The following is an 11,111-nucleotide window of genomic DNA, read 5'->3' as shown; positions in this document are numbered from 1 at the left end:
CAATAATGACATCCTTCCAACAACCATATGTACATAACACCCTATAAAATATTCAACCCACAATACAATTTCTAGCCACATAATAGGTGGACGCAAGTAGAAGGAAAAGATAGACTTCCAAAAGAAAAGTTTTTGTTCTTTCAAAACACCATGGTTATATGTCTTGTAACTTGTTAACAATATTAATAGTATTAAGAAAGGACAACCACTACAAGTTACAAGAAACTATTAACAGATGTCAAAGAGTAAATATTAGGAATACATTGATCGAACAACTGATTCTTTACTAACATGTGAGATTGAACAACCATATGTACATATAACCTAATTTTTACATGACAGTGAAAATGTATATATATACAAGACTGTTTATGTATGAACTGTCATTTATGTACATCAAGTATTACAACAAAATAACTGGACTCTCTCTACAACAAAATGAACTTGACTCTGTCCCTCGTCAAGCATAGGGGAAACCACCCAAAAAAACCACCTTGATTGTACATTCAGTAAGTTTGATAACCAAAGAAAGAGCTTCTCACCTATAATGTTTTACCGGCCAGGTTTGTTCCCTCAGATCCGACCTTTAAGCAAGTACTTTAAAAGCTGCATGTGATCAAGGTCATTACTCATTAGTCAAGACTCAAGAACATAAGCAATATGAAAGGTGAGTAACAGAATGTACAGAAACACTAATCATAAAATGGTAAAAGTATCTTCTCTTATAACATCAGGCCCTAAAGGAAAATACTAGGTATGAAAGATAAGCACTATGAAAGTTTAGCAACAAGATGTAAAGCAACTCATTTTTTAATTTTCAAACGGGGCCCTAAATCACATGTTTGGGGGTATCACCATGCTACCCCTCTAAGGGGTAGCATCGCTAGTATTTCTCTAAGCGTATTATTACTAAAATGGAGAACTTTATAGAATGTAAAATAATTTCTAACAAAAGTAGCTTCAAGTCTTCAGCTTATGCAAATTAAATGCAATCCAAGTCATGTTACTAGTAGCTATCCCTTCTTCATGGTAGTTACTTGTTCCAAGATGTCTTGGGGAATATGAACTGAGGAAAATTTCGTTCGTACAAATATAGTTCAAGATTACAACAAGGGATCAGACCATCAACATCAAAGAGTTGCTACAATATGACTCCTCATGTCATTTCAATGCTAGGTCTTCTATTTATTCTGTTAATTGACTTGACTAAATGAGTGATAGATGTCAGTAATGGCACTGAAAGTATACTCGGAGTCGTGCTGCGACCTAGCGTAGTTCTTACAACAAAAGTCATAAAATCACAAATATATATGCAGGATATGGTCATTATCCATATTAGCCAATTTGTTTAGCATATTAATAATCCTATCTCCAGCCATTGATGTGCCCACGCTCTTCTGACAGATATAGTGACATTATTTTATTGGTTGGTTTAATATATGGGAGGTAATCATTGGTTAATACCATTTATATAATATAGTTGAAGTGTCTATACATATATATATATATATACTCAATGAATTTATATTTATCACATCATTTTTTTGTTGGGTATTATATCATATCACACTACCCTTCCCTTTCTATAGTTTAACTTCATTCTTTGATCCTTCTGTTCGCAAAGCAACTCTCCTCCAACTCTTCCTTCATCTAAATATCTATACATTTATTTCCAAGTTGATAAAACCATCTCAATCGAAACCATCTCGCTTAGCTTACGGTTGAAGTTTCTCTTGAACTTTGGCTTTGTCCTTGAAACGGTAGAAAGGAATGAGTTCGGCCTTAAGCGTGCTCTACTCATAGGGATTCTCTCCTTTTATAATAGCACCCACGGCCAACTAGACAGTTAGTTAAGTAGTTAGTTGACAACTGTTCTTCTCATGCTATTCGTGGACTGCTTGAGAGAAGTGGAAAGCAAAAGAGTTCATGATCCTTTTGATGAGACCATGAAGAAAAATGGAAAGTGTGTTTTGGTGCAAGGTCCAATCATTGTTGGTGTTGGCCCATCAGGTCTTGCTGTAGCTGCCTGCCTTAAAGAAAGAGTTCCTAGTGTGATTGTAGAGAGGGCTAAATGTATAGCTTCATTGTGGAAGAGCAAGGCTTCTGATCGACTACATCTTCACCTTTCGAAAAAATTATGTGAGCTACCCCTCATGCCATTCCCGGCGAAGTTCCCTACTTACCCAACTAAAGAGCACTTTGTGGACTATTTAGATGCTTATGTGAGTAAATTCGGTTTAGAGCCACAGTTCAACCAAAACAAGAAAGTGTCGCTGCCTATGATCACACTCTTGGATCATGGAGAGTGAAAAACCGGGATTGGAGGAGATTAGTTACCTTAGTCGGTGGTTAGTTGTAGCAACTAGAGAGAACTCGAGGTCGTGGTTCCAGCGATTGAAGGAATGAATGACTTTGAAGGTCCAGTTCTACATACGAGTTCGTATAAAAATGGTGAAGAGTTTTATGGAAAGAATGTTTTGGTTGTGGGATGTGGAAATTCTGGTATGGAGATATGAACCTCCAGCTATAAAGGGAAGCTCATTTGATTACTCCTCAATCACATGGTTCTATGATGATTCCTCGAGAAATTATAAGGTAAGAAAAAAAAGCCTTCAAGAGTCAGCTGGTGCAATTTGAATACTTTAGGCAGTCTTGAGTCAGTTGAACTCAAAGCAATGAATTTTTCAGTCATTTGAGCTATAGTGTCATGGATGTGACCAAGACTAGTTTCTATACTCAGTCTCTGGAGAAGAATTTCCAGTGTTTCCTTTAAGTTTATAGTGGAAATATAGTTTTCCACCTATATAAGGAGTTCAGACAAGCAATATATTGATGGCACAAAGACCAAGCCAATATGCATAGCGTGAAATGCTAGAACTTTGTCTTAGGAAACCTCGCTACCCCAACAGATCCAAGTAGTCAGGCTCCAACTGAGCTATGTCCAAGACCTGTCCTAAAGTCGTTGGGAACCCATGACGCACCCTGGCCCTGGTATTGCACCAAGAAAGTTTCTTGATCTCTCATTCAATACTTTCAAATGGTACACTTGATCTCTCATTCAATACTCTCATTACTTACACATGTGCGTGTCATCCTTGCCCATGCGCAAGGATGACACGCACAAATCGAGAAATGGTCCAAATTTTTTTTCCTTAAAAATTACAAACACGATCGACTTCTTTCATCAAGTAAGTTTTCTCTAAATTAATGATTTTTAACATTTATTTGTCGGTTTCATAAGCTTTTGAGCAGGCAATAATCTGTAAGTGATGATGACTATTATATACTGATATATTTTTTTCTTGTTTTAAGTTAGCTCAAGTTATTACATATCAAATAAACATGGGTTTCCCTTCTAGTTGGGATGGTACACTCTCGCCAAATGACTTTAACATCAGTGCAAGAGCACTCTGTGAGAAATGGAAAGTAATTTATCCTGTGTTTCCTCCATGGGCATGGGTTCCTTGTCCAAGGCCATTCGGGGCTGCTTCACGTCAGGTGGAAGGTTATTTATCTTTGGAGGGTTTCTATTGTCCTAAATCTATTGAGGTTAGTTATAATTCCTTTTTTGAAAATTCTACTTCTTCTCTTTTCTGCTGTTGCAACTGCGTCTTACAGGGTGAGATTGACAATGGAAGCTCTAGCAAAGAAGAGGCTACTTGTCCTACAGAGGAAGAAGTTGTTGATGATGCAACATTGGTATACCTTTCATTTCCTTTATGATTATTTTTTTTGTAAGAAACCTGATAGTTTATATGCCATTATTGAAGGACACAAAAGAAACTCTGTGCTCTACAAATGTTGTATAAACTAGGGAACAAATACAGGATCATTTTTAGTTGAATTGTATGCCAATTCATCTTTTTTGTCCTCTTTTTAACTGATGGTATAACCAAGTTTTTCTGTTTATAAGGTTCAAAGAAATGATAGGGCACTCATCAAATTGGATTGGGCAACCCTCAAAAAATATATATATATATATATATATATATATATATATATATATATATATATATATATATATATATATATATCGAGCTAATGTTGCTATAACTTGTCAATAAAGTCAATAGAATTTGACAAAAGGAGATAGACATGAAGTGCTTGTCTACCAACTCAAAGTGTACAAAGATCAAGACCTGAAGACCAACAAATTGGATGGAAATCTAAACAGAAGTATAAATCCACACTAGAAATAAAAAATGCTAGACGAAACAATATTCTCTACCAATAAAAAATGCTAGACCACTACCAATAGTTTTATTGTTTATCGTTTATAGTCTGCCACTACACCATAACAGGCTATTTGCAACGGCAAAAAAGCGTTGCTAATAATTTTTGCAATGCTTTTTAAGCATTGCAAATATGGCGTCGGTAAAGTGTTGGAAATATTTGCAACGCTTAAAAAAAAGCGTTGCAAATAAAAATTTCCAACGCTTAAAAAGCGTTGCAAACAGAAATTCAAAGCGTTGCAAACAGAAATTTCACAAACGCTTTTTAAGCGTTGGTAATTTGTTAAAATTTTTACCAACGATTTTTAACCGTTGCAAAGTTGTTAGTTAATTTTAAAAAAAATAATTTAAAATTCGTTTGTAACGGTTATAAAGCGTTGCAAATTTGTTAGTTAATTTTAAAAAAAATAATTTAAAATTCGCTTTGTAACAGATTATGAACCGTTGTTGATGGGTTGCTAATAAAAAAAAATCTCATTTTGTAGCGAGACCAGCTAAACCAATTTGGTGGTATAACACATTAATATCGGGTTCCCTAGGAGTAATAAAGTTTTGTGATCAAACTGCTATCCAACGCCTATTTCCACTTACAGTTCAAATCAAATTCATCACAACATCATCACTACAACAAGGTATACACAAAGCTATATACCCCTGAACCACCAAATAACCCCAAATAATAAGATCTCATACGTACATACCACTTGACAACAAAATCTGCAGAAAAACAAAACACATTCAAAAATAAACAAAATCCAAACCTGGCGTGCTTGAACATATTCATCAAATCCATCCAAAGTGCAATCATGATCAAATTCACTTTTCGAAACACAACATTATTATCATCCCACTCTTCCTCAATCAAAGGCACCATAATGCTCCCCATTCTTCGCCCCGTCCACTTTTCCTAAACACCCTACACAAAGCACAAATGCATCCTTCCCCACCGCAAATTTCAAGTAACTAGATGGTTATAATCTTACATTGCACAAATATGACAAAGCTAAAGAAAATATTAAGCCAAAAGTATAAACTATCTAATGAAGCCAAATTTATTTATCGAAAAAAAGATGAATCCAAAATTTGAGAAACAAATATAAGGAAAGACAAACATAATAGGTATAGAACTGAGATATCTGACTCAACGACTAATCCAATAAATTATTTCTTTGAAAAGGAATACACTTAAATAAACATATGGAATTCACGCCGAGTTTGATATATGATTGGTGATGGTTTTCGTGTTCATTCAAGTGACCGAAAGAATATCAACCAATTTGCATTCTATTGAACTACATTTCATTAATTAATCAAAACGCAAAGAAATACATAAACAATCCACAACAAGAAGCCCAACAATGAAAACAATAAAGATGGTTTACCTTATTGTACAAAATAACTCCCCGATGAAAGCAATATGTAGACTAGTAAGTACAAATACGTTAACAATAGTGGTTTCCCAATCATTGTGTCCCTAGTTTAGTGAATAACTTCTCCACTTGAAACTGGACATTAAGATTCCAAGAATCTATCCTAATCCTCAGTATCAAAGTACATCACCAACCAATGACCCTTCCAGTTTACTAGTCGATTGTACCAAGCATTTATAGTAACATGTTAACCTGAAAAAACAATATATATATACTAGAACATAAGTACCAAGGTAACAAAAAAAATGATGGATCATATTCAACACTTAAAGTACGATCTTGAAACAAAAGAAACAATAATAATATTACATTCTATGTATATATATATATATTTCCACATCACATTATAGATGAAACAACGTGTATAGTTCAAGTAGAAAACCTCATCATACCGTCATCGTTGTTTTGGTTTGAGGTTGCTCTAGCTCGAACTCTCCGTAATCCCTAAAACGTTCACGAGAGAGAGAGAGAGAGAGAGCAGGTATACAATCTTGTGTTAGGCATAGAGAACAATACTAGCGTAATACCATTTTGTGAAGGTGAAGTGGGGCTCACCCATCCCCGGCGGAAACTTTTGTTTTGGCAAATAATGGATGGTGATATCTCGGTGTTATTACATCATGCAGTCCACCTCTCATTGCACCTCTGCGACCTGCACATGACCCCTTAACCAATGTAAGAACAGCATACATATTTCTCGCGATACATATTTCTCTCCACCATGCCCCTACTCCTTTTTTTGGGTGTTAATAGGAAACAGACAGAAAAAAATTATACAATTACACTATTATTAACACTCAAGAGAAGTCTGAAAATTTATTGGAAAATTTAAGCTGAAAAATTCAAGTATTGCGGAAAGGGACTCACCAAACAGAGAAGTCCGAGCTCCAAAGTGAGATGGAGTCGTTCCTAAAGGATCGCTACTTTGGCCAAAGGCGAGTGAAAGTAAAACCCAAAATTTCAAATTTCTTCCACGGTATGTAACTTATGAAATGCCGGTTCTTGAGCACTGAACTCAATCGGTGGTAAATTTGGCTTGTCCTTACCTGCACATCCAAGAAGGATTGCCGCACTATCATATGCCATGGCTGCTTTCGCAAGGTCTTCATTGGGCTGCTGACTCTCATCTATAGACAAATCAACCACACGCGAGAAATGCTTCGAAAGTCATGAAATATAATGGACATATTACAGTATCGTTGTAAATGCAGGAAATGAGACTGACTGACTTAGTTACGGAAAAGAAAAAGTAATCCTAGATGTCTAAATTCCATATAATGCTATCTTTCATAAATTATTTCAAAAAGATTGCAATCGTGAAAGAAAATGGAAGTGTTAATTGCGATAAAGGCACTGACCTTCCATATCCATGTCAGAATCTGCAGGTGAGTGGGATGTATCTTCATTTGCATATTGAACTTCACGAAGGTCTTGACGGCGAACAACTTTGCTCTCGACCGAGTATCTTGTTCGATTCCATTAGACACTTTCTTTTCATCCATTCAAAATATTCATTTGCAATATTTTTTAAACCGGAACTCGGTGGCCCTTCTAGGCGAATATAGTCGTACATTATTTCCTGCCAAGAAGTGTGTGCTTGTGGTTGAGTTAGAAATACGGTATTCTTTCCTTCCACAAGTTGAGCTCCCAGTACATCTGCATTGAACAACCAAGATAGCCCATGGATCCCGTGCCTCACAATCGAGTTGTCTTTACCTATAACTCCCAAGAGAATAGAGGGGGTTTTTTTGGGTTGTTGACTTCGAACCGGAACAATAATGACACTCTTAAATCAGTTTATAATGCATGACTAGACCTATAGCCCACACTATTTTTTTGTCGAATTTTCAAACATACTTGCAATTCAGCCACGATTCGCGGATGCAAGTGCTACTACTCATGTGTACTTCAACTTTAGAAATGTATGTGTTCCTATCTGCTATACTTCAAAACAAACCACGGAGATTTTTGTTTTAGTCACCAAAGTCACTAGATTTAGCATTCATTAAAATACATCATACAGAGAGCATGGTAACAGTTCAAAGTTACAAGTTTAGCAAGCTATACTTCCAAATTTTATTTTCTGTTTTCCAACAAACCTCCACATAAGGAGGGTTTGGGCGCTTAAGCAGTGCCAGTTTATTAAATCCAATAAAATTGATAGTACACTTATTATACTCATTAGTGCAACAAAAGCAGCCTATCACTTAACTAAACTAACCATAGGGTGGGTAGGGGCAGCTAAGGTGAATTTGAATGTAATCTATTTGAGAATAATGCATAGTTCGAAACCCTCCGCTCCGAAAAAGCGATTAAACACCTACTATAGCCCAATAAAGTTGAATTCCTAGAATACAAAAAGGCAGCTCATAGTCTCATACAACATTAAAACAATAATGGCCTTATCACTAAAAGACATACTTGCGATGAAACTGAAGATGATCAGAAGAGTAAAAAGGTTGCTCATACATCGAAAAAGAAAGCATTCTAATCACAATGGACGACATATTTCATATTACGCTTATCGAAGTTCAAACACTTAATGTATACTCAAAAGGATGCTTACACTAATCAGTTAGTAGAGTAACGCCATTTTACGTATCGCGGGGTAAAACATAAACACTAGCGCTTCTTACAAAATGCTGCTTCAAGGAATGACATACCAACTGCGTAAGAGTTCTCAGCTAATGCTTTGTCAATTGCATCCATATGTTTCCGGAGATTCTTCCACTATACAACAAAATGAGCAAAAATAGGTGAGCAAAAATTTCGAGGATGCATTACAAAAAGAAAATAAACAAACCTGATCCATGCTTAATGAAATACCTAAAAGAAAGAAAATGTAACTATCAGTGCTTGAAGTATTTGAATGCTCAAATTAGCCAGTCAATTTACAGGCGTAAACTATGCACATATTATAATGTAAAACAAGTGGACGTATGACCATTGTGTCCACGAATTGCAATCTTTTTAGGTTTTATTGCTTAACTTCTATCATAATCGCATCATGCAAACTTCGGCCAAATCCTCAATAAACTGAAATGAAAACAGGGATGTTCATCAATGAGTAATCGTTAACACACAAGATTTATTTAGATCACACAATTACGGTGTTCGGATACCCCGATCGGCTCCACCACGAAGAACAATTGTTCTTTGTCCTACTTGATGGACGTCCAACCAATGTAGCATAACCGCTAATCGCCCCACCACTCTCCCTCCTCCTTTATCCGGGCTTGGGACCGGCAAGGTGCAAAGACTTTCATTACTTTGCAACATCGGGCGGAGTTAAAACGGGGTTGTTATCTCTTCAACCTGCAAAAAACAAAAATACTTTCATAATATAACATTCTTATAAACCATCTAGCCATCATACCATCATAACAAGCTATAGTGCACAAGTTCGTTATGTCATTCTTACATCTTGCAAAAGGCTCGTACCATTAGTTACAAAAAACATACTCAAAAAACCAAAATAGAAAAAAGTTTGCATATCCCACACAATAGATTACTCATATGCAAACCTTGATTCAAGCCAAATCAAAGGCCCCTTCAACAAAATCACTAAGGTCCGAAAGCAAAATTGAGGTCCATCATAAATAGGAGCATTGGGAACCAAGACTTCTGGATGTAGATCTTTTCTCCCCTCCAAGGACGACTCTGCCATGGCAAATATTAGCGGTGGTAGTCATAACATATCCCCTAGCAACCGGAACACCATCTCTACCTAATAGGATAACCTTAAGAGGTGCACTCAACGTTTCAGCAGGAGGGTTTGCCGGAGGGTTCGCTGGAGGGTTTGCAGGAGGGTTCGCAGGAGGGTTCACAGGAGGGTTCGCAGGTTCAAACATATTCATTAAATTCTGTTGAGACAAACGGCGAACTGAGTTGGAACCAACATCGGTTCCGGGTGTTGTATCCCCACGCGGCGGTTGACTATTCGACATTCCATTGTTGGTTACAAGCTTAAGCATATCCTGACAAAATGAAAAACAAAACTAAGATTTATATATATGATGAAAGCAATAAGTTTTATATTTAAGGCAAACTCACCATCAACACACCCTCAACTCTAGCTATGGAGGACTTCATCTCACTCATTTCACCCTTAAATTCAGAATTTGATGAAGACCTTGCTTGTGCTAACATCACCTTCGCAATACTTGTACGTTTTAATTGCTTCTTAGAGAGGTTAGAGCTGATTCCACGAGTCCTATTCCTTTTGTCCGCTCCTAAAACTTCGGTCAATTCGTCATTATCAAAATCAAGATGAGTTGCACTGCCCTCTCCACTTGAAGTTGCATTTTTTCTTTTCTTTTGAGCAGCCTCCACCAATTCCTATAGTGTTTTCCATGGAAATTAGTTCAAAATTAGCAAGTTAGTACAAACTTAAGGTAAATCAGTCGAGACAAAATTGTCTATAATAACAAAGACTTAACAAAATTATAGTTGGAACTCAAGTGAAATGCAAACTCACATAACGGGCTCGAGCACTCTCCAAAATAGTTCCATTACGACGTTCATGTCCTGCTTTCCAACTGTCTACCCGTCCATGTATCTTGTCAGGATTTTGTTTATTCTACATGTACATTGGTAAATAATTGTTAGCATATCGTGATCAAAATTTAAAAGTTTATGGAAAGACACCTACCATTTTATGCAACATGTTGGCATCATTATCCCTTTGAAGTGTATGTCAAGAATCATTCAGTTTATATTCTCACCATTCTTAAGCTTTTCTTGCCATCACTTGAGTGTTCTCATATATAGTACAAACTGTTCCCAATGATTTGGATCAATGCCATCTCGGGCATCGCGATTTGTTCTTCCATGGTCTCAAACTTATTCAATATATCTTTTCTCAAGACCCATTTTCCATATCTAAACTTAGTACAAAAATTTTTTTCTGCATGTGAACGAGCTAGTGCTTGGTCAACATTTGTAACTTCAAATTCACGCTGTAAAACACAAGTTATATAGTAATGTGAATGAAGCTAAAACTCAAAATGTCTAGTATGCATTAAAAAAATCAGAGGTAAACCTTACCATTAAGGCATTCCAAACCTTATCCTTGAAGTCAGGATGTACAAGCCTCCAATCAGTGTAACTAACTGGGATACGAGCTCGAATAAGACTACCAGCACGAGTATTCCATCTGGAGGCATTATCACCAACGACAACACCATCAATATCAATCAATCAATAGGTAACTTCCTAACATTTTCTGATTCTTGCATGTCGCTGAGAAGGTGATGCCCGCGTGAAACTGAAGTAGAAGGTATGATGCATGTGAGGAGAACCCGGAAGGTTGAGATGCACTAGGTGGGTTGACTGATACCATTTCAAATGAAATCCTAACATATATTGCAAAATAGTCTATTAGTAGTGCCGTGTAATCAAAAAATATAATCATGAAAGGTGAGAAAGAAGAATAAATAAAAGTATATAA

The 11,111-nt window shown here is 36.4% G+C and overlaps 1 protein-coding gene, 2 long non-coding RNA genes and 1 pseudogene across 3 annotated transcripts; 2 read left to right on the top strand and 2 right to left on the bottom strand.

Moving 5' to 3' along the window:
- The first annotated feature begins 1,804 nt into the window (after nucleotides 1-1,804).
- On the top strand, nucleotides 1,805-2,516 carry LOC147496914 (indole-3-pyruvate monooxygenase YUCCA2 pseudogene; annotated as a pseudogene).
- A 581-nt stretch (nucleotides 2,517-3,097) lies between these two features.
- On the top strand, nucleotides 3,098-3,701 carry LOC147496913 (uncharacterized). Its single transcript, XR_015194309.1, has 3 exons — nucleotides 3,098-3,188; nucleotides 3,313-3,549; nucleotides 3,619-3,701. It is a non-coding gene; the product is annotated as an uncharacterized LOC147496913 (long non-coding RNA).
- Nucleotides 3,702-7,539: 3,838 nt separating this feature from the next.
- Nucleotides 7,540-8,589, bottom strand: LOC147496912 (uncharacterized). Its single transcript, XR_015195710.1, has 3 exons — nucleotides 8,466-8,589; nucleotides 8,326-8,392; nucleotides 7,540-7,606 (listed from the first exon to the last, which is right to left on the bottom strand). It is a non-coding gene; the product is annotated as an uncharacterized LOC147496912 (long non-coding RNA).
- Nucleotides 8,590-9,255: 666 nt separating this feature from the next.
- LOC147496911 (uncharacterized) lies at nucleotides 9,256-10,853 on the bottom strand. Its single transcript, XM_086562699.1, has 3 exons — nucleotides 10,709-10,853; nucleotides 9,716-10,000; nucleotides 9,256-9,639 (listed from the first exon to the last, which is right to left on the bottom strand). The coding sequence occupies exons 1-3, from the start codon at nucleotides 10,709-10,711 to the stop codon at nucleotides 9,256-9,258; spliced, it is 672 nt and encodes a 223-aa protein (XP_086418825.1). The 5' UTR covers nucleotides 10,712-10,853.
- Nucleotides 10,854-11,111: the final 258 nt, after the last annotated feature.

Source organism: Coptis chinensis, chromosome 5 (genome assembly GCF_015680905.1).
Source record: "Coptis chinensis isolate HL-2020 chromosome 5, ASM1568090v1, whole genome shotgun sequence".
In the NCBI taxonomy this organism is placed as follows: domain Eukaryota; kingdom Viridiplantae; phylum Streptophyta; class Magnoliopsida; order Ranunculales; family Ranunculaceae; genus Coptis; species Coptis chinensis.
This window is presented reverse-complemented; position numbering and strand designations above follow the sequence as displayed.

Excerpts from the sequence above, each read along its gene's own strand:
- LOC147496911 (XM_086562699.1), bottom strand. Across the intron at positions 9,640-9,715 it reads GAGTTGAGGGTGTGTTGATG|GATATGCTTAAGCTTGTAAC; the intron begins GTGAGTTTGCCT and ends TCATTTTGTCAG.